The sequence below is a fragment of the Mugil cephalus genome, chromosome 1, assembly GCF_022458985.1.
Source record: "Mugil cephalus isolate CIBA_MC_2020 chromosome 1, CIBA_Mcephalus_1.1, whole genome shotgun sequence".
In the NCBI taxonomy this organism is placed as follows: Eukaryota; Metazoa; Chordata; class Actinopteri; order Mugiliformes; family Mugilidae; genus Mugil; species Mugil cephalus.
The window spans coordinates 18,057,000-18,080,851 of NC_061770.1; the positions used below are offsets into that span (position 1 = coordinate 18,057,000).

General features: G+C 48.7%; 1 protein-coding gene across 5 annotated transcripts in view; it reads left to right on the forward strand.

Annotated features, from left to right (window-relative positions):
• rerea (arginine-glutamic acid dipeptide (RE) repeats a) overlaps positions 1-23,852 on the forward strand; it is a 122,114-nt gene that overhangs the window by 33,885 nt on the left and 64,377 nt on the right. For 2 of the 5 annotated variants that reach the window (XM_047605916.1, XM_047605908.1), the window contains exons 1-2: positions 552-1,239; positions 17,964-18,474. In XM_047605916.1, the coding sequence (XP_047461872.1) occupies positions 18,108-18,474 (367 nt within the window). In that variant the 5' untranslated portion in view covers positions 552-1,239; positions 17,964-18,107. Of the gene's footprint in view, positions 1-551; positions 1,240-17,963; positions 18,475-23,852 lie in introns of those variants that run through there. The other 3 variants (XM_047605890.1, XM_047605899.1, XM_047605882.1) reach the window with 2 other exon arrangements.

Sequence of the window (23,852 nt, forward strand, 5' to 3'; positions counted from 1 at the left end):
TATCCAAAAAATGCAAATGAGCTCCGCAAGCCTGAGTAGTCCTTCAGTCGCCTCCCTCTTGTGCAATTTCCCCGGGGGTGCATATACACCAGTGTTTTCTGATAAAGAAATCGGCGACCTGTGCGTAAAAACGCATGTTGCCGTAGAGAGAGAAAAAACACACACACACACACACACACACACACATGGACTGTTAAGCCATTATTTACAAAGGCACAACAACTACTGCTACTAGTGTTCATTGTGTGTTTCAGTCACATTCCCATAAGCGTTATCATTGATCGGCTGATGATGGTCGGCCGGGCCACTTTGGCTGCCGTGCGTCCTGCTTCCTGATGCAGTTGCGCGCAAACACACACGCATGGCATGCAGCGGCGTTTCCCCGCGGTGCTGCCATCAATCAACAGCCCCATTGGCGTCCCCCTTTCACTCCCCCCCTCCACTCCCCAACCACCAACCACCTCCACCCCTTTGTCCGCGACGATCATTTGAATCCAGTCCATGTTTTTGTTTCGCTCGGGCTTTTTTTTTTTCTCGCGTTTTTTTTGAGTGTGGTCGGCGTAATTCTCCTTCACTAGTGTCTGGATAAAGAAAGACTAGGTCAGCCATGTGGATGCGTCTGTTGAACAGCTGAAGAGGAGGAGGAGGAGGGGAGTGTGTATGCATAGGGAAGAGAGAGAGAGAGAGGGAGAGAGAGAGGCATCGTGTGTGTGCGGTGTGTGTTGTGTGCGTGTTGTGTGTGTGTGTGTGGAAAAAGGAAGCGGAGCCTGTTAACGGCGAACTCACTGGTTTCCTACCCCTCGAAACAAGCGCCGTGTTACTTTTCATGTGGACACTATCATCGAGAGCAGCAACAACACGGCCAAAGGGAATAGGAGCAGTTTCGAGGGGGGGCTCGCCAGCGATATTAGTGCCTTTGATCGGCTATTTCGGACGTGAACAGTCTCTCAGTAAAGTGAAACCGTCTTTTGTTGAAGCAAGTGCTCGCCCGAGCCCCTCCGTGCGGGTAGCGTTCTTTCTTTTCTTTCTTTCTTTCTTTTCTTTTTTTTTTTTTTTTAAACGGGGGGATACAAAGTGTCCGTGTTCGTTTCTTTTCCTTTCTTTTTTTGGGTCCCGGTTCTTGGATTTGCTCCAGCTGGCTGCCGTTTCTAAGTTCGGCGGGTCATCCGGGGCTAGGATCGCGTTTTGAACTTGTTTGCAGCAGTCTAAAGGACTCCCAAGAAATCACCAGACTGGCGGGTGAGTAGTTGAATACCACAAAAAAAAAAAAAAAAGATTGCAGGATAGTTGTGGCTGGAGGAGGTAAGGGGGGCGCACGCGGGGAGCAGCAGTGTGTGTATGTGCTTGCGTGCGTGCGTGCGTGCGTGTGGTGATTAAAAAAAAAAAAAAAAAGGTATTTGGGCAATAGTAGTGCCTGAAGCCGGGTGGCACTCGGAGTCGGAGCTATAAGTGTCCCAATTCTGTTTATACTCGGAGGAGGAAGCGTGTGTGTGACCTGGAGTCAAATGTTTTTTCAGAGCTCTGGGGAGCTGAAAGTTGGCTGCATTGTTGTAAAACTTGGCTCTCTCCGGACTGTAGCAGACCCCTCGAGCAACCTCCATGACCCGACCAGCCTGTAACAGAGTTTCAGCTGCTAATGGATTTAAAGAGAGAATAATGGGGTAAACAAAAGGAGAGGCTTTACGCTGGCCACCACGCTGCACGGGGCAAACACACATCAAACATGATTTAAAGATGAGTGTGAAGGACTCGTGTGAATTTGAGTTACTTCGAGGAAAAGTTGCATTATGACATGTTTTTTTTTTTTTTGGAAATGGATGTGAATGAGTCAGTAGGACATAAATTTGACGATGGGGGGGATTTCCCCTAGTGTCACATAAAGGGCTGGCTGTTGGATTTGCAGCCTTTCTCATGTCATAAATTGATTATTGGATTGTACAAGTGGAATGTGTATGAGTTTTTTTTTTTTTTTTTTTTTTTTTTGGAAAGCTAGGTAGGAAATTGTGCGACCTGCTGTAGGAGTTGCAAACTGTTGAAGGACCACCAAATTAACTTGACTTCCCCCCCTCCTTCAGCACCCCAGAGGCTATGAACTCTGGCCTAAGCACATGCAGCTCTCGCTGTGGGGGGGTAGTTGAGGGAGAGGGGGGTGGTGGTGGTTGTGCCTGTTGTTGAAAAGAGCAAGGAGGAGGAGGGGTGGGGGGTTACTAGCTGGTGGGATATGTGTGTGTGTTTAAGAGGCGGCAGCTTAGGATTTGAAAGCAGACTACAGTTATGTGTCTGAAACGCAGCTTATCTTGTGTTTTTTTCGAGTTATGGCACAAAGGGGGGAGGGGAGGGGAGGGGGGTTAGGGGGAGGGTGTGTGTTTACTGCAGCCGCTGTAAATTGGTCGTGGCGAGTTTTGAAGTCAGGAGCCGAAACTACAGGGCAGTGTGTGACCACATGAGCACAAAGGAAAGATTCAAATTGAGGAGGAGCGGGGAGGGCATGAAGTGATTGCCTCCAATTCTGCCATACTATGCAAAAAAAAAAAAAAAAAAAAAAAACAATTCCCGAAATCCTGCCCCCACCTCTGCGTTTCTCTCTTAGCCATTACGAGGAACTCTGTGAAGTTGCGTTGCTAATTGTGAGGAGCTAATCTCCGCCGAGCCCGGCTTCCTGTGGCAGCTCTTTTTGTCCCCCCCGGCTAGCTGAGAAGTGACCTCTAGCTTAATGATTCAGCTGTGATTAATCCACTCGAGTGGGACGACACCGGCGCTGGCTGGCGTACGACACGAGCTCTGCGCACAACGGGCGACTGTGTGAACGCGATTCATGACATGTAAACACCATTTGAACTTTTGCTTTAGAAGTCATGTGAGCGAGTGGCGTCGTATGAGTCATGAGGCACGATTGCAGTTAAAAAATTTGACAGTGTTTGTTTGTGTGAATGGACTGCCACTAAAGTTGGATTTGATTTGGAGGAGGGGGGGGTCCACATGACAGGCCCTGCTGCGCATTTATCGACGAGTCCTCAGCTGACGTCTCCCGGGAGTTTATTTGCGCCGCCGATGTACAGCAGATTTAAGTGATCAGTCATGGGGGTGACGGATCCGCTTCCAAACCGGCGGAGAAATCATTAAAACGAGGCTAGCTCCACGAGGCAATCACCATCTTGAGCCCACGCTGTCATGTGGGAGAACTTGCATAGCTCGTATTTCTGAACACATTTTGAAATGGCATCCTCCTCACTTCCCCAGAGGTCATGATATCCATTTAGTTTCACTACTTGTGGACTGAATGAAAGAGGAAGTGGTCAGCCCCTCTTAATGGAGGTGTACGCGGGAGTTGATCTGCAGCGTTTGGGATTTCTATGGGAAGGCGGCGCTGAGCCGGTTTCGCAGTAGGGGCTGTTATTGGATGAGAACGCGGCACCCTAAATCTTAATTATGTACACACTGACATGGCGGTGCCTGCATTGCTTCAATCATCTCTATTTGCCGTGCTTTACGCCAGTGTTTGTGGGAAATTAAATCTGATGTGCAATTTGATCTGGGTCTGAGTCCGCAGTCTGTGTTGTTGACTCATGTAAACCAGGGGAAGCATAGTAGCGGCGTGAGTGTGCCCCCCTCCCCTCCCCTCCCCTCCCCTCCCCTGCAATCCACAAACACAAGCCTCACCACTGACAAGGTACAGAGAGCTAGTAAACATTCAGCTCACATACAGGCGCGTGTACGAGTGTCACCGCCGAGGAATCTGAGGAGCGATACCTGGATCAAAGGGGGCTGTTTCTGACCATGCAGCGAGAAAGGGAAGGAGAGGTGCTTCATGGAGTGAGGCTGCAACGGCTGTCTAGCTTCTCAGAGGCGGCAGAATGTTTGACAGGCCATTGGAAAAACGTTATTTAATCTGCTCGCATGATGGCCCTCGCTGGGATTGCACCACGCTGCGTCTCTGTAACCTCCCTGTGTCAGGATGATTGCTGCCAGAAAAACACAGTTAGGTTGTCTCTGTATTGTAATTTTTCTATGATGTAATGCATTTAAAAAAAAAAAAAAAGAAAACGGAGAAAAGGCGCGATGTAATTGGTGCAGTACTGGCGAGCCGCTCATTTTCCTCCTAATGAGATACTCTGCTGGGGTCTTGATATTTTTTCCATTTGGGTATTAGACTTAATGACTCGACTGTGATCTATTGTAATTACAAAGAAGTGATCCAGTTGTTATTATGATACATTACATGGATAAAAAAAAAAAAGATGGGATGTTTGACTTGCTTAAAAAAACGGATATTGATATCGGTTCAAAGATCCAAAACACGAGCGGAGCTCTGAGAACACAAGTCAGACTCGAAAGCCGATGTGATGACGGCGAACGAAAGCCGGACCAAAGCGGAGCCGGTTCCAAGACGAAAAACTGGAGGGAAAATAACGATGAAAAAAACCCCACAAATCTAACCCAGTGACGGCAATAGTTCAGCACGAATCGTTTCATACCTGACACGTCTCTGAATCCTTATCGAAACTGAATCAGTTCAGGAAATCAGCAGACACACAAAATAACAAGCTGCTGATAAGGTGATGTGTTACATCTCTTCCTTTGTGGCTTGACTGCATATTTCTCAGCCTCGTGAAAACTTATTGCCCTCTTTTACTTTCTTTAGCCCTAACAAAACAGCAACCCTCCTCGTCTAAAAGCCAGGTGGAAAAATCAATGGGAAATCATGGCTTCCACACCATCCTTGGTAGCATTTCCACCCCCCCCCCTCTCTCCACAGAGACAGGCTTGTAGCTCTGAGGAGTGATGATAAATCTCTTTGGGTCCTGTTGAGTCTTTCGACGGGTTTCATTTCTAAATGGAACCGGCTCGCTCACCACTTCACGACCTATTGTCCTTGCAGATAGTGGTGTATTACTGGTGAGTCATTTAGAATACATTACTCACAGATTGACACAGTACGCATGACACAGTGGTAGCGCTGTTAAGCAGGCAGTACCCTCTGGTGGGTGACTACTGAAATGGAGAGTGATTGGACAGACAGAGGTGGATTGATTGTTCATGGAGAACTCCATCTAAGTTGTTGCGCGCACGGAGGAAAGGGGCCGATATCTTTAATTACCATAAACCTCAGGAGCCGGCGATGAGTGAGAAATTGGGATAATTGAAAATGGGCCCTATCTCCTTTTTCTTCCACCCCCCCTTCCGTGTCTGTACATCCTTAAAGCAGCTGAGCCCATCGGAGGGCACTTTTCACACATGTTAAGTGGGGTGGGGGGGGGGGTTGGGGACATCTGGCCTTGTTAATTTAGTGCATGGTCATAAAGTGGAAATGGCGGCCCCCACGGGGACCGGCCTGCTCCGAACTCCGTCAGATGTGTCCTCTCCACCTCCCCGTCGACCGCCCCTCTGACACCGGCTCTGACGTTTCTTCGACGCCAACGTCCTTGCGATCTCGATGCGAAGCATAAACACTGACGGCGTCGGAGGGAAAGAGAGAGATAAAGTGGCGATACATAAATCTTCTCATGCCAGAAAATTAAATTACTACACGGTTGTCGTGTGTGCTCGTGTTGTCCGGTTCACCTAGAAGCTGCTCGGTGTGTTTTACCCGGTCAGATTCTCCCAAATTGCTGTTTTTATCCGGATCAGCTCCTTGGCGTCAGAGCCGTAATGATATTACGCTCAGGTATCCGCCTCCCACCCGCGCGTCCTCACCTATGCTAACAAAATAACCGAACGACAGCAGCGGGGGGGAAGCGTCCGTGCGGGCGCTGCGCTCATATCCTATTTTAGCGAGTAAACATTTAATGTCTTTAAATGTACCACGGCTTTATTTATGCATAGAATCTGCTATTAAGTCTGAATTATACATTAGCCGATGAATAATGCATCAGCGCCATTCCTTAATGATTACTTGCCAGGCAGTGAATGGTAATATTTGCTGATAAATTTACCCATTGATCTTGCTTGTGTTTAACCAGGCGATGGAGAGACCATGCTTATACCCAGCTTTGTGTTGAGGTTCTTTTAAGGATATAATCAGGAACAAGCTAATTGTCTTCTCTTTTTTTTTTTAAGGCGTCTTTTAAGAATGACATGCGGCCCCTAAGGAATTCGCACGAAATCTAGATATACACAGTGTTAAATCTGTGAGCACATACTAGTCTGCGCTTGTAGGCTTTTCTCATTTTCTCCTAACATCTAAGGTGTGTGTGTGTACATGCGCTTCTCATTATGGCGGCTCTTAGGATGAGTTGTTTATCCATAACCCTGCACAGATCAATGTCCAATTACATTTTTTGTCTTTCTTGGCTCGTAGCCATTACACAACCCAGTGTGCTTGTTTGAAGTATGAGTCTAGACAATGTCTGCTGAGTTAGTAATTTAGCCCATACTTGGTAAAGGATGTCTTTTGATACGGTGTCCTTATTGGCGCTGGTCTTAACAGCCGCAGTGAGCCTGATTATTGGCTCATTACCCTTATAATGCTGTCAGTCTAGCATTGCCTAAGCCTCGGAGCGCGGGCTGTTACTGTGCAGATATATTGCTTGTCCACACAATGAGAAAATATTGACTTGTTGTCACTCACTCATTTGATTAGTTGCGCGGGCAATTCTGCTTTTCATTTGTCGCCCTGGCAACGTAAATGGGAAAACACAGCAACAGCCCCGTGTCTCTCCTGTAATGAAGCGCCGGAGCGTTGCAGACGATCACATCTGGAAAAACTCTCTCTAAGCAGGAATGAATGTCTTTATCACTCATGGCGTATCATCGGCACTTGTCAGCTCAGCTAGTATCCGCAAAAAAAAAAAAAAAAGAGAGAAGAAGAGGAAGAAAAAAAAAAAAAGCCAGCGTTTGACAGCTCTCCTCGCTGCAGAATGTGCAGCTGTGTGGGAGTGATGTACTCCAACCATTCCACTTTGATTTCTGCAGCTCTGTTGGCGGAGAGTTATCCGTATATTTACGGTGCTGGAGAGCTACTTCATTTTCTTTTTTCGTGTGTAAGGAGAGCGGCTTAACGCAGTCGGCTGTTGTGCATAAGCCAGGTCATAATAAGAGCACCTTACATTTAATCCGACAGGATTCGTCGGCGGCCTTGTTCATCCTAAAAATAATGAGGTAGACGGCAAGGGCTGCCCCGGGCCGCATGTAGGGAGATGATCTCTCTGAACCGGCAAATCACGCCTGTTTTTTTTTTTGTTTTTTTTTTTTATGCTAAAAAGACAGGCTAATGACTATTCTTGATGTGTGTCAGCGCTTTAAGTTAACTAGTATTAATTCATAGACGGATCTAATGGGCTTGATTGTCAAGCTGAGACGACGCACTCGGTGTGAGGCTTGTGCCTGGGCGGGGGGAGGGGGATGGGGAAGGGGGGTAATTGTTTTTGCTGGCGGTGATTCTCACTGGAAGGGATGACTGCACAATCCAGATATGTAAACAAGAAGAAACTGAAAGGCAGTATGCTGATACCTTGTCTGTTTTCTCTCGATCAACGTGGCTTTTGAAATTAAATTTTCGAGAGCTTCCCCAAACACTTTGCTTTGGATTCGACTTGGCGGTTGCCGTCGTTTCACAGACCAGCGTCTGCTCGGCCGAGCGCTTCGAACATGCAGAATCGCATGTGGAAAACGGAGATCTTGAGGAAATCATTAACTGTGACAGCACACAATAAAACAAAGAGAGGGCGTGTTAAAGACAACAGATGCTCAAAGGGCTTGATTCTGCTCACTGGGGCATGACACTTTTGCTGCTGCAGGAAAATCTCGCCGCGTTCGCGGTAGACAATGACACCAGTGTCCCGCCAGTCGTCTGTCCTCCAGAGGCGTTTCCAGAGTTCATTTAATGCGTGCGCCTTTATCTAAACTCGCATTTCTTTTTACGCACTTGAGGCCGGCGTCCTCCTTGCGCCAAAAGCCGCGTCGCTCGTTTGCGCGCGCAAGACGGCTTCTAATGTTTACCAGCCCGTGGCGCAGTAGACTTCCACCTCTCGTGTTTCATAAATAACAAAGCTCCGCAGTCTTGTGCCAGTGAAAGAGCAAGGTTGCCGCTATAAAATCTGATTAAGATCAACTTAAGACCCACCAGAAAGCAGTTCAGTTTGCAAACACACACGTTTTTTTTTTTTTTTTTTTTTTTTGGGGGGGGGTTAGCATTTGAGTCGGCTTCAGGGCAAGACCGGACATCTGTCTCCTGGTGATCTATAACGCTCGCAATCCCTCCCACAGACTGTCGGCTTTGGCACTCGGAACGGCACACTGGTTGCTGTAGTACACCCAGCCACCCACAACAGTGGCTTATCTCGCAAGCATAACAAACAGCAGGCTAACAAAGAGGATAGAAAGCAATAGGACACACGGCGACAGAGGACCTTAAGAGCCCCATGGCATCATAACTCCACTTCAAAATGGAGGCCTTTGTTCTGAGATTGTTGGAGAGGACATCATAGCAAGGTTGCAGCACATCTTTTCATCCTCAAAAAACACTCACTCCCACTCAGTCGGCCTGCCGTCGGTGAAGGAGATCCTCTGCCTGATAGGGCTTCAGAGAAAGGTATTCCTTTGGGGACCGTTGTTGAGGGATTTCTACAGTTTTCTGCTGCCATGTGATGATTAAAGGAACACTTGTAGATAATCTTTTTAAAAATAGGTCTTTGTTGTGGTAGCGGCGGAGTGAGCCGCGTGGAGGTGGGGAGGAGGGGGTTGGGGGGGACATAAAAAGGCACGGATTTAGATTTTTAAATGGTTATCACCTTGGTATCCGCCACTCTGCTAAGATAAATATTTAATGACAGGGTGGCTGAAATAGAGCCGTTACAGACTGCTGGTGAGAAATTGAGCTTCTATTTAGAGCCCTTACTGTTCCATAAAGTCACGGCATTGGTAGACAGCCCAAGGTTATTAGTGGGGTATGAGAGTAGTGTGTGTGTGTGTGTGTGTGTGTGTGTGTGGGTTCGCGGTGTGTCTGTGGGTAACTGAAGAGTTCTCACTCTTTTCTTGGTGCAGCGATATAAAGGAAAGAAACGCACTCAGTCTCTTATTGAGCACTCACTCATGAATCCTTGTTGGATTACGTGTGTGTGTGCGTGTGTGAGAAGCGGTGTTGTTGTGGTGGCAGCAGCAGCAGCAGCAGCAGCAGCTCCAGTTAATGTATGACAGAAATGCCATTCGGGCGCACTTCACTCCAACTTTGTCCGAAGAGGAAGCGCCTGTGCATGTGTGTGTGTTTTGCTTTTTTTACCACCTTCGTTTTTGCTCTGTTTCGTTTGACACGATCCCTGCCCTCTGGGTACTTGTGCGCTCGTCATTCCCATCATGCATAATTGATTCCCGAGGTTTGCGTCCGTGCTTGAAGTTAGCACAGTATAAAGACAGATTTCGCGACATCGATTTTCCTTACATTACACTTGAAATAATCACGAGTGAATAGCACCTTAAAATTGACATGAGTGTTGCTGTTTTTTTGGAGGGGGGGGGGGGGGGCTGGGATTATGAAGTGAAGCCTTTATTGGGACTTGAATGTTACTTCACAGCTCATTTAAAGGCTGATCGGGGCCCTGCTTGATTCATCCTGTTTACTCATTACATGATAGCTGTGGTGAAAGCAATTACTTTCAGCTTTCAAGTACCTTGCTTTTGGTCACACTGCGGCTCTTATTCATTTCACTGGTGCTCCCAAGGCCCCGGGGCTTCCAATCAGTCCAGTGGCGTGCACTAACATCTTGCCTCTCTCTGTAGGAAATAGGTGGGTAAACACGACGGAGTTCCTTGAAGCACTTCCCATCGCTGCTATTGGATTACCAGCTGCCTTTCCAGGCCTCATCTGTACAGATGAGCGCCAAGATCAATGGAGCTCTTAGTGCAAAGCTAATTCGATCAGGACTGGCTTCGCTACTGCTGATCAGAGATTATTTTTTTTTCTTTCTACGTTAAACAAAAAAAAAACGTAATCAAGTCGAGCCCGATGTTCGATAGTCTCGTATTTTCAGCTGCTCCGGCTCCTCCGTAGACATCAATTAGGAGGCATTTCATATTCATTATTGAATTGTTGGGTTGGCCTGCTGAGAAGAGGTCTAGAGATGGAAGCGGTGAAATGCTGCGTAAAGTGATCCGGCCGTTTTTTTTTTTTTTGCTGAGGGTTGCAGGAATGCCGACTTCTCTCCACAGCAGAGCGACCGGCATCATAAATAAGCTAAGAACGTGTTTTTAAAGGGATGAGGTGTCTCCCGCTTTGACGGTGAGCAGAAAGAAAAGGGGTTGAAGGGCATATTGACCCTCTTGTTCAGGAAAGTGAAAAGCAGACTATTCATTGCCCCCTGTTCCCCCGTTAATTATTGTTTGATGCTAATAAAGGAGAGGGTGGATGGGGGGGGGGGGGTTGTTATGAAACATAATTATTCATTGCAGCATTTCCCCTCGACGAGCCTTGTTCAGCCCCCCCCTCCTTCCCTCAGCGAGGAAGCTGCCAGGGCTGTCAATTGAGTACCAGCAGGCAAAGATGTCCCCTCAGCCTTTTAAGGAGGGGACAGGAGGGAGCAGGGTGAAGGACGCCATTTGGCCGAGTGATATATGAGGAGAGACGGCAATATATGTAAGGAGCCGCTGAAAGAAAGATAGAAGGTCAAGGCACATTACTCCAGCCATTTATTGGCTGAGCTCATCGTCTGACCCGGACTGCAAATACAGTTGCTCAGCAGCCGCAGCAGCAATTTTTTGTTTATATACCTACGCGGTGTGTGTGTGTGTGTCTGTGTCAATGGCCTACACATTTTAGATTGACGCGTGTGTATACACGCAGATGAATGCAGCACTGTAGTGAATACGCTCTCAGTGGCTTTTTATAAGCTCGCAGATGCAGTGGGAAGCTATTTTAACAAGAGTGGAGCTCCACAAACCTGCCCTCCTAGATTTTCGCTAAGCAACTGCAACGGGAGATGTGCTCAGGGCTGATTTCCTATGCATGAACGTGGCATATGGTGTGCTTAAACACAATGCGAGCATGGGATTAGTCAACAATTGTGTCTCATAACACTGTGGTGATTTAGAGCGGCGGGACCAGACACTCCTACCCGATGTTTTTTTTTTTTCCCTCCTCGTGTTGTTTCGTTAAATATTTAAGAAGGCAATAATGATCGTCCCAATTCTGAAGGGCTGCATTGCCTTGGGGAAAGGCTAAGTAGTATTTACATTGTCATTAATGGCTGTGTGACGAGAGGAGAAGTCAGTGAGACGGCCACGGTCAAAGCCTAACATTAACATTCCAAGAATATCTGAGGCTTATTCACAGCGACTCAGACACCCAGCCGGCCCTGTTCACCTCTGGTTTAAAAAAAGACAGCGGGACCACAGTCGGGCCCGCGTTACCTTGCGCTGGGCTGTATTTTCAACGCGCCGACGTCGTCGCTGTGAAGGATGCAACGTGTAATCCGATGTATTGCAGTTGTTGCGTGTTGGGAAAGATGAAAACTACGTAGCCTCGTGTTTGCTGGAGGCGTAGCACACTATCAGCTGGGGATCAAGCCTCCATTTCACACATGAACAGGCAGAGTTAATCTGTGGATCACTACTGTACACTGCGTAAAAAAAACCTGGCCCCTATTGTCAAATTTTTTCCAAAAAAGCCCCATTGTTCCTCGTCCCCGCTGCCGTTAATGTTTTCGGGAAAACAGTCGCCCCATATAGCTGACGTGTATATTTAGGAGAAGATCTGAGGATTTGCCTGCGTTCCAAGTAGAAGCAAACCAGACTCTTTCAGAGAATTAAACGTTGCGTGTTTGTAAGCTACCTGTGTGCGGGCGCTGTGTTGTAAGAGGCCTGGTCCCGGCCGCTGCATGTTTTATGAGCTGTCCACAGAGGATATGGGAGCTCTGAGCTCAGATCCTGCTTGTTCCAGCGGCGTTTTCATCACTCCAAGCCACTTCCCTCCTCGCCACCCCCCCTCTCCTTTTTTTTTTTTTTTCGAGTTAGAGGAAACACGTCCAGAATCGGGCAATATTTACAACACAGGCTCCGTCTGTAGCTATAGCTTAGGAAGCGTGTCTGGCCGCACGGATTCATCATTCATGTTATGCTTCTTATGCGCACTGCAGAGGGTGCTTCCCTCTCCGCCTAGGATCACTGGCCTGTGCGACTGAGATGGTGGATGACAAGGTTGAACGCTACACTGAATATTGCCCTCCCCTAGGCATAAGTTCCCCCCCCCCCACCACCACCGCCACCACCACCACCACCACCACCCCACCCCCACTGACAGCTTCCTAAACCAGTCCCCCTTTTTGCTTAAACAAACACATCTCCAACCGAAGAACGTTTACTGACAGCGTCTATTTGCGGTGCTTACACATCGACTCGTGAGTTATAGCTCTGGTTTCAAGAATGCTGAAAATTAGCATGTAGGGTAACAAACAAAAGGGGAATGTTTAAAAGAGGAATCCTTTTATTTATTTTGCAGTGGCAATCAGACGCGATGGTCGGCGCAGTGGCAGTTGGTGGTTAGAGGAGAGGCGTTTGCATATAAAATAATAGCCCTCGCTAATTAGAGGTAATACCATCCTGTGGTATCGGAGGTGTTTTTTTGGCTCGCGTCGTTACAAGACATTGAAAGGAGGGATTGTCCCCCGACCATCTGCTCGAGGATGGAGCGGAGTTTGCAGTCGCACGAGCTAAATAATTTATTTAGGTGGCAAAATTGTTTTGTGCGCTGACCTAATGGCTTTGTTTTTCCGGGGGAAGCTGTTCTTGAAGACACCCTTCAGTGCCCCCTCTGACCTGCGCTGTCCGTCTGAAACCTCAGAGCTGTCTTATCTGTCACTCCGTAATCTATTTATGTTGTTTTGTTTTTTTTTTTCTCCCCCTCCTGCGTTGGCACGTCGCTCTGTGTGGCATAGTGATTAGAGTAGCTAGAGGATGTAGGGCAGCCGTATGAATACATTTCCTCGTCTCTCGCGCTCATTTAGACTACCAGTTGGAGTCGAACTGACGGATAGGATCGTTAAGCTGATAGGCAGATCACGGGGGAAGAGTGGGGATGTTTGATTGCGGAATATCAGTGGAAGTGGTACATGATTGAGTGCTCAAATATCAGAATCTCAAGAGTCTTTTCAGCAGTAGACAAAATCACTGTTGGGTGTTTTTTTTTTTTTTGCTTTCCCACTAAATCTCTTTACAGTATACACGCGTGTTTGAGAAAATGTCACTATAAGTCATCCCGTACCTCCCTGCTACAGCTCTGTTCCGTTTTATAGAGATAAATGTTTGAAGGAGCATACCTGATACAGATGTTTTCAAGTATTAGTCACTCATGAATGTATCCCCAGTGTGTATTTATACCTCTCCTGACCTCAGCTTTACCTTTGGGTAAATTTCCATTACAGCTGCATAATTCACCAAAAAATTGAGTTGCCGGTGCCTCGGCGGACGTGAAAGACACTAGAAATCCTTTCGAAACCAGACACTTTATTCGCACTCGCTCGCGCGTCTACAGGGGAAACTCAATTAAGAGCCACATTCACGAGATCCCCGTCCGCCGCCGCATACCTCGCATTCTCCCGCTCCTCTTATCAATGACACATGGGGAGAGGGTTCTTTTGCCGGCCGGCCCCCGCGATTACATTTCTCGAGAGTGGCTCGCGTTGAAGAAAGGGGAAGGGTGACAATGGACAACCCCTGGCATTTCCCTCGGGAGCCGTGTCAAAACATGATGCCTCCCGAAGCAGCCGGAGCTGCCGAAATGGCCTTCAGCTTTGCTTCAGACGGACTAACGTGGCAGACTGAGAGGTACTGTGTCTTGGAGTGGCCGGTATTAAGCTGCAAAATGAAGCCCGGCTCACAAACCCTGTAGATAATGGACATCTTGGGTTGCGGAGCGGCCCCCTCAGGGCCACTAGGAGCTCACAAACATGGACTAGAGGGGATTTATCCTTCTTTTAGAGATGTAGGAGTAGAGGCTTAGACCCTGTGGAGCACACAATATGATCCTTATGTCTGTGGCAGAAATTACCTTTGGCCCTTCGCACAGAGAACATTTTTGTTTGTTTTTTTTAATCGCATAAAGAAAGAGTTGTCTGATATTGTCAGCCCGGGAAGATATGTTAATCGTCTCGGTTAATCTTTTCAGACTGCTAGGTTATTGCAGGCAGTGCCACGGTGGTGCATGAGAACCGGCTCTTGTGCAGCAGAGCTCTGCTCTTTACCACTGGCGTCTCTTAGGCAGGTTTAAATGTTGATGTTGGAAAGCCCCAAGCTATCTTTTTTTTTTTTTTTTTTTTTTCGAGCACGGCTTTTTACCTACTACACTAACCCCGGATGCCTGCTAAAAATAGAGGCTTTGTGAGCGCAAGCTTTAGCGGAGGGAAAAAAGATGTGGTTACTCATCAGTGAATTGAAAAACAAGTGGAGCAGACAAGTGTCTTCGCCCTGCCAACGTGAACTGAAACAGGCAGGGGCCGATGAGAATAGAGCGGGGCCGTGATTGCGCCAGGTAAGACAAAGCAGGCGGGGTGTGGAGACCACAGAGGATCCCATATGAAGTGGCCTGCCCCTTTGCCTCCAGCTGAGCCTTTTATTGTGCTGTTGTTTCTGGGGGGGGGTGGGGCTTGGATGGCAGCATAGATTAGATCGCACTGAGTAATGGATTGAAGCTGACGAAAAACCTGCTGCAGCTCAACATCACCGCAGCTAGGATCTTTGCTCTGCCGAGAATCTCCCCCGGTTTATTCGGATCAATTGGAGTTGCCCTCATTGTTAATAACCCTGTGTATATTCATGCTAACATTGTTCTCCTCTAATCTGTATTCATGCGAGTATTTCATTCAATCCCCTCGCAAAGCCGGCCGTAAATCCTTGCCAATCACATTTTGCTACTTCATAATTCTCCAATTGAATACGCCATGAATGACTTTTCTGTGTCTCTCTCCCAAACCTGAGTGGATTGCTGCGTTGGTCATAGTGTTGTTAGATTCGATTCACATTTAAATGTAGAAATTTCCTATTTGTTCTGTAGGGGAGCGAAAAAAAAAAAAAAAAAAAAAAAAAAACACGTGGATCTTTTGCAAATTCGTAATCCAAGGTAATCAATTACTAAAATTTGGCGGGATAAAAAAAGAAGCCCTCCAGCTTTATCAAGCAAAGCGTGATAATTCGGATGTTTATCCTTAGACAGGTTTTGATTAAAACTACAGAGATAAGCGTGGATTTTGTGTGCGAGTGTGGGAGTGATTGGAATGAATAAAACATGTCTTTTGAAAAGGCTGATCAGGAGACGGCGAGGGAGAGGGGGGAGAAGAGGAAGAGGAGGAAGAAAAAAAAAAGCTGTGTTTAGTAACAGAAACCTGCTGTGTGGCCATTGTGGGGGATGATGTGTTAATCGAGCCACAAACTGTGTGGTTTTTCAGGCCAGAGGTCTCATTTAAACAGGCACGGAAAAGAGAAATGTATTTGAACGGGGCCCCGCTGGCTGCTAGCCCTTGACTTCATCGCACTAATGTAAATTGTGGATTAGGTGCCGTTAGCTGGGACCCCCCCCCCACCCCTCAACCCCTCTCCAGCCACTGCCCCCCCCCCTTCCTTCTGTTTTCCATTAAGACAGCTGGTATCTTTCAAAGGGTCCTGGCCCAGTGATTGATGTGTAATAGCTCCAAGCCTCACCTGCCCCCTCACGGCGTTATTCATCGGGCCCGGGCAGCCAGCTCCGCTTTCCACCGAGCACTTTGTTTCCCTGGAAGCGGGTGGAGAGCCACGTCCCTCGCTTTCTCTCCGCGCTCTCCGCCGTCCGTGCGTTATGACTTCATTGCCGCACTTGTTACCGCTTCAAAAAACCGACGCACCATTTGATCGGCTTGAACTGTCCGCATCAAACCGCGCTACCGGCGGGCTGCTAATTAACCGCGGACGACTGAACCCATTGTTGGCGGACGAGTAAAAGTCTCAACAAAGACGAACGTGAGCGAATCTGTAATTCTTTTTTTTTTTTGTAAAACACAGAGTTGGCGTCGAGGAAGGTAACAGGAGACGCAGGGTTTGAGAGGAGGCGGTTGTGTAAAGTGTATCCAGATGCAAACTTAACAGCACGTAGATTGTAAAGATACTCATGGGGGCTTATGACCCCCCCCCCCCCCAAACACACACACACACACACACACCCTCATAACATCAAAGAGGAATGGGTCAGCCCTCCATTCGAAACAGTTTAGAGTTCTTGTTGGTGTTTCAGTCGAAGAGGCTTATGTTACTGATTAGAGGAGAGAAGAGGTGCTTAGCTCATACACAGATTCTGGCAGCCCTCAGGATTAGTGCTGTGCTATCAAATGGTACCTTCATGAATGTTTTCATGTACCTCACACCTCCCAGACATGCTGCTGGATATGGACACAGCAGGAGAAGGAAGGAAGGAGGAGGAGGAGGAGGTGGGAGGGGGGTGCACGGTGTATTTTGGCACACCAACCGAGCTATGTATCGGCGTGTGCCCTTGCACGCACGCGTCCGTCCGTCCGTCAGAGCGTCAGAGCTCCCCTGGTCCCCCCCGCGTGCCACCCCGTGCGCGTATGCGCCGGCAGCCCAGTGGTCGCCGTGGTAACTCATCATTAGGTGATTAATGGGGCTGTGACGAGGCTGCAGTTTAATCAGGCCCGGTGTTTGTGTTGAAGCCGCCGACAAGAGCAGCTGCCCTGTCAGTTGGTGTCTGCTCACGAGATGACAGCACCCGCTGCTGAGGAGTGCCGTTGTCAAACGCACTACATTGTGTGTGTGTGTGTGTGTGTGTGGGTGTCAAAAGCCTTTATTCCACCTTCCCTTCCATTTTTCACCGCACATTCCTGCTCGCTCTCTCGACGTACGCGCGTCCAGATATGCCGTGTAATTTCCACACTCTCTGGTTTTTCGCTGCACCTAGCCGCCGTCTTCCATCCCTCCCTCGTTTATTCGCTCTCTCCCCCTCTTCCGCCCGGCTATCACGACCATGGTAACGCCGGTGCTGATTGCCTGGTCTGATCCCTCTGGGAGCTGTAATAACTATTTCTGGCTAATTTGTTGCGGCAGGGGCGGAGGGGGCAAACACTGGCAGTTAAATGAGTAGCCTCCTTTGTAGGCGCTGCTTGCAGGGGCAGTGTGGTGCAGGGCGCGTGCTGCTACGGCTTTGCCCACTTCGCTGTTTGCGGAGGATTTCGTAATGGCACGGGGGAAAGTGGACGGCCGGGCGAAGATAGCAGAAAGTGGCAGCGGACTAGGCACGGCAAATGACTGACTCTGCCTCCTCCCTCTCAGTCCGCGCCCAGTGGATTGCTATATTCCTCCCTCCAGAGCTGTCACTTCACATTAACACAGTGGTGACTGTCAGCCAGTGCAGAGGGCTGGGGAGGGGTGCACACCAGTAAGCCGGAGTACACACACACACACACACAGTCTCACAGATGAGCAGAATTGAGCCTGGTGTCATCACAAATGGTCTGCAGAGAAGCCAGCCTGTTAACTCTGTCATCGAGCTTCATGCTACATCTTTCCCATGGCCTTACAAACAGCGAATTGTGCTGAAAAAACCCATGACACATTATCTCAGAGGAATTCCATTGGCTGCGAGGCTCTTCCTCTGCACGGCACTACCAAATTCACTTATGACTTCCCTTCGGCTCATTGTGTTACACAAACTGTACACGCGGCTCTTGTCTTCCTACTTTTCTCTTTTACCCTTTAATAATAACTCTGTTTGCGAACCTCTCTGAAGCAGGAAGCTAGAAGGTTCTGTTCTTTGATAAAGCTGTGCAGAGCTCTCCAGAGTATACATGGCTGTGAGGGGAGTGCCAACAATTACTGTGAAGTTGAGGAGAGTCTGCACAGCTGCCTCATCTCCAGGAAATAATCTTGTACTTCTCACCCACAGAAGATCTCCAGTTCAAAACAAACGTCTTTGTGTGGAAAATGTAGCTTCTGTGCTGTAAAGATAATGGTTATTGACTCAGGCTTATGCTAATCGTCCCTTCTTCTTTTCTCCGCAGCTCTTCTGAAACACTGGGGTTGTTGGTGTGGCCAAATTTTCCCTGGATTTGACTGGTAAATTCAGAAGACTGAAGCCCAGGCTCACAGTCTACCTTTCACGGAGGCCCAGCCGTGAGAGGACTGAGGAAGGCACGTGGCGGATCATGACGGCCGATAAAGAGAAGGAACGGGAGAAAGAGCGGGACAGGGACAGAGACAGGGACAGGGACAAAAGAGAGGCTGGCAAGTCCCGCCGGCAGGACGGCGACCGGGGCGACCGCGAGAGCGAGAGCTCCAGGCCCCGGCGCAGCTGCACGCTCGAGGGCGGCGCCAAAAACTATGCAGAGAGCGAGCACAGCGAGGACGAGGACAACGACAATGGCAGCACCGGCGGAGGCAGCGGCACGGCGGAGGAGGCCGGCAAGAAGGGCAAAAAGAAGATGCCCAAGAAGAAGTCGCGCTACGAGCGCACGGAGAACGGAGAAATCACGTCCTTCATTACAGAAGACGATGTTGTTTACAGACCCGGAGGTGAGTCCCAGTCGCGGCCGATCTGCCTCAGTGAGCACACGCGTTTCACTCACGTCTCCGTTTCTAGACGTCCCAGGTTACTCATCGTAATCCCACCTTCTTAACATTACAAGGACTCATTAAGGTATCCCACTTCGTCCTCAATAAGCTTGTACTGGGAATTAAGAAATAACCCTTTACCCGATCGACGATTGATTCCAAAACCGTCGTCTCTGCGGCAATAAGCTGCCGAGAGATTGCAGGTTCCACAAAGTAGCATCTCCCTAACAGCAGAGCGACTCCCTCGGGCTAGAGGCCGATGCATCATACAATCAATTCCAAGTTGACCCTCTCTCCGAGCTTTGTCTTGACCAAAGTCAATAAAGCAAAGTGGTGCTTCACTAGATGATGCGATAGCGAGGACAGGCACGATAATGATTTCATCCCTAACATCATCCGTCTGACTCACTAAAAAATATGCCATCTCCTCCGAGGCCAAAATGTACTCTAACTTCCTGCAGAGATGTTTTTTTTTTTTTTTGTTTCTCTGGCTGTGTTTTGATTATGTCAGATGAATGAGGATAAGAAGAGAACCAACCTTTCCCTCAGCTGTAAACATGGCCTCTCTTTCACCTACCGTTTATAAATTGGTTGTGTAAGAGGCGGGAATGTCAACACTCAGTATTGCGAGGAAGCCAGGCTAGCTAGGCACGCGCGTGTGCGTGTGTGTCGTCTACCCCCTCCTGCTGCTCACTGCTACCCACTTTGCAACTAAATCATCGCTGCCGTGTCGTCATTTATCTAGGAGCTAGCGAAAGGTCAAGTAGCACGGGGGGAGGGGGGAGGCAGCCCCGCATCGCTCGGGTATTTAATGGGAAGACATAGGAAATTGCAGCCAGTGTGCTAGCTTATCTTATTCTTCTACTAAACCAATATCCACACTGATCCCATGTCATGCCATATTTTCAACTACTAAACCACGAATTCAAGTAGGTGCAGGAAAATAGCAAGATCGCCCCCACACTCCAGCTCTGTAATCTAGTCGGCTGAATTATCTCTGTGCTAGTATCAGTGGAGGTCCTCAAGCAAGCAGTCGCTGAACCCAAACCTCGTGGCTGCTCACTCTATTTCTGCCTCTAATGCTCTGCAACGGACTCTATTGAAGCCTTTTTTTACTTGGCATTTCATGTTTAATAGAGAGAGCACCGGTGCTGTGTCTCATAGTCAGCCATGCGGGGTAGAGCGCCGGGGAGGGGGGAGCGGGGGAAGCGGTGCAGAGGGGTTTTTAAAAAGCGGAAGCAGTCAGTTACATCAATGAAACATTCAAAAGGCATATAAACAAAGTCGGCCGTCTCAGTGGATTAGCCCTACCGAATATTTATGTTTCCACATCCGAGCGAGCAGCAGAGCCGGTGTCTGGTTGATGGGGGGATATTTATGTTTCCTGTCTTCTCCTTCAATTAGTCTCGACAGGTCTAGAGTGGCCTGAATGTCACAACCTGCTCTCGTCATGTAGACTGGAGCTGTTAGATTAGTTTAGATTAGGAACGGGCTGCGATCGGGTAGCAGCGGCCCCGGCATCGGCACACTCGTTTTGTAATTCACCTCCTATTGTCAACGTGGAAGATCCTCCACCTCAGCAGCTGACTTCCTGCTGTCTCCTCTGCTTATTGTTCAGATGATACACTCTGTGTGTGTGTGTGTGTGTGTGTGTGCTTGTTTTCCTCACGTCTGGTCACTGGTAGCAGGCTTCTTGCAATCAGATTTGCTGTGTGCAGCTTAGGCAGGCACAAAGCCTGCGAGGGGATTATGCTTTACTAAATGTTAAATCCCTTTATAGCCATCTAGTGACACACAATATGTAAAAGTGACCACCCTCACTGAGGGATTTGCGACGCCCCAGACACGGGCGGAGGGAAGGCTGCGACGGAGACCTCCGCAGAACGCGAAAAAAGACATTGAGAAACGAAATGCAGTTTTGATTGCTTTTGTCTCGAGGAGCTTTAGAAACATACAAGCCCCTGTCATCTCCTAAGAAATAACAGGTAAGCTAGTACTGACACCGTCTCCACACTCCCACCCTCCAATCTCTCTGCTTAGCCTTTCTATCCCTTGAAGATGGGTTCAGGCGGCTTAGTGCACATCGATTGGATGGGGAAGGGCAGAAGGGAAAGTGCAGTCGGCCAGTAGGTGGGCCTGCAGCTAACTCTAGCTTTGCTGCTTTTTAAAAAGGGATATATGTGTGTGTGTATGTGTGTGTGTATGGTGATGGCTGGAAGGCTGCGTCCCGGGCCATTTGTATGGTCTGCCGCTGTGGTGAACAGCCCAATGCAGTCCAAGCAGACATGCCAGATCGATCAGTGCCCTGTGGCTGAGCTCTCACCACTTCCCCGGGCCCGGGCCAGACACCTCCAGAGCCTGTCCTCCACACTCCTCCGCCCCCACCCGATATTATAGATCCTCTCTCTAGAGATTATACGCACTACCACGAGGGATCAATAGGAGACACCCCAGAAGCACGTAGACGCACACATACAAAAAAAAACTTGTCAGCACACACGCACATGCTCGGTATGCTGATGGCCAACATTTGTGCACGCTCACAAGTGCGCTATGGCCTACAGTAACACATATGGAAGGCATACTTTGAACACAGTCCCTATCTCTGACAAGCACACTGCAGCGCGCCAACACAGCGGCGCACATAAGCTCAGTCTAATACACACAGCGCCATCCACAGAGCTCATCCCTTCTCTCCACTGCAGCAGGACTCTCCTTGTCGCTGCAGGTGGCTGACTGCCATAGCATGTCTCCTTCCTTCCTAACTGACTGACTGACTGGCTGGCTGGCTGACTGGTCGGTTTAAAATGGAGAGCGCTAATGGAAACCACCTGCCACACATACCCCTCCTCCTCCTCCTCCTCCTTCTCCTCCTCCTGCCCTTCTACTCCAGTGTATGTCAGTGCGCGGCTGCCACATCAACTCACCGATGATAACACTTGAATAATTTTCGTAATTTCCTTTTTAGAAAGTGATAGATGTGTTTAGTCAGTGCAGTTTATAATACGGAAAGATTGCAGAGTAGACGGAGTAAGGAGGAAAAAAAAAAAAAAAAAAACGCCTTGCGCGTATGAGCGTTGAGGGAGTTGTTGATGTGGACAGCTGGCGCTCCTCGCTGCAGCCGCCACAGCACCCTGGAGGGAGCGTCGGTGTGCGTACGTGTTTGTGTGAGTGTGTCACTGTATGTGTCATGTGCATACATAGCAAGCTGTGCAGCAGGAGTATGTCTGACACGCACACGGAGCTGGATAACCAGCCCTCGCTCCTTTCTTCAAACTTCGGACCAACTGTTGGCAGCCACTCAGGCCTGTCATGTTCTTTATGTTTTAAGGGGCTCCTGTTTTTCTTCCTCGAACTAGCGTCAGCTGCGGTTTCTGTCACCTAATATATGATTATATCCTCATTATTGCTAACGATGCACAATATCTGTTTCGGCACGACGGCTGGCATTTATTAACCACGCTGTGTATCGACCAGTTGCGGCGCATCCGCATTAAAATGCAATTTCTTCGTAGATCCTGTCATAAATTTTTAACAGTGCAGTTAAAGTGTAAATATAATTTCACTCAGGCTCTGTTACAAGGACAACAACTGTAGGGGGCTTAGCTGAGCTCTCCTCTGCAGCTACTCCCATAAATCACACTAAGATGTTGTACCGATAGAAAAAATGCCTGAACTTCACTGAGTATCGTTATATAAATCTAAATTATGCCGTGCCTTATCTAAAATTTCAGTTTTCAGTTTGAGTCTTATTGAAAAGCCATTGCTATGTGGCTCGGTAGAGTGATTATTCTATGTCCAGGACAACCAGCTTAGCGCCTCCCTTGTGCTGCAAATGCTAGCTGTCGCTCGCTCCGCTGCTTGTAGCCAAGCTAACGTTAGGGACGAGCCCCTTGGAGTCATTTCATATTGAAACATAGCGGTGTGAATCTGTAGCCTGTCGCTAACGGAACAGATCTATTTTTAAAAGGCCCTCTCGCTGCTCTCCCGTCTCTCCCTACGCTAGAGACTCTGGGAAAAGGGCTTTTTAGTGAAATCCAACCACCTGCCGACTGCTAAATGAGAAAGCGTGGGCTAGCCGAGAGGGAGAGGAGAGGGGTGGAGAGGGGGGGGTGTTGTCAAAGAGCCTCTGTTCTCCCCTAGGAGCTCAGTCAGCTGTAGGCCTGCCCTATTGTAGCGAGCTGATGGTATCGCTTGCCAGGTATTTCCCACTGCTTTTTCCAGCGAGGAGAAGGGGAAACTTGTTGGGCTGGTGGAAGAGACGAGAGGAGGGAAGACAACAGAGGAAGGGAAGTTGGATGAGAATCAAGTGTCCTTCAGGCCTTGAATGCCTGTTATACCGCCCCACTGGGACAAACCCAGCAGGAAGTGGCACAAGGCAACTTCGGTCATCAGCTGGTCCCGGTCCCAGGGCCGCTACAGTCTGTGGTGAATCGGTAGTAACACCAGTCTGCCTCTTATCTTGGCCCTCTCACCCCTCAGCTTCCATTATTGCATTCCTTATGCCATTTAATTTTAGGATCGGTAAACTCAGGAGGGCGGGGTTGGGAGGGGCGGGGTTGTAGCTTGGCCGTACTCCTTTTCTCAGCGCGTGTACGTGTCCTGCAGGTTCGAGCGCCACTTTTTTAACAATGCAGGTGCGTCCTGCCTCGCGGCCAACGCTCGCCACCTGCGAGCACGGCTAAAACAAACTCTCTTTTTCATTTAATAAGCCCGTCTTGCATCCTAAAATATGCCCCCCCCCCACCCTCCTCCTTCACCCCCACGTCGCTGTTTACAAAACACTGGCACACATGACTGTGTTCGCAGTGACGCGACCGGCTCGTAAAAAAAAGGAAAGAAAGAAAGAAAGCCGAGCAGATATTATCTGAGAACTCCACCTCCCCTCCGCTGGAATGCTGCAGCAAATTAAACAGCATCTTATTTGCTTGATACAAAGAGAGCGGGACGTTTGCTGAGCTTAGGTGTGTTTTAGATTAGACATGCTTGGCAGCCGTAGGAGAATGGCAAGCTGAATAATGAAGTAAAGCCAAACAAAGAATAAATACATATGTGCGCGTGTGCGTGCGCGTCGCCGGGTTAATGACGATGAATATCCAGTCGCGTCAGCGCGGCAGTGACAGTGTAATTGGAGAAACGATCTCCACCGGGATCGGCTTTCAGCGGAGTGCTCGTGTGCGAGGAGCTACGCCCGGTAGCTTCACGGTTATCTCCCTTTGTCGAAGTATTGAGCTCATTGTCTGTTTGATTCTGGGTGGCGGTCAGCAGTAGGTTACATCTGCTGAAAACATGAGAGCACTGCAACGTCCATGCTACAAGAAGGCTACACACACACACAT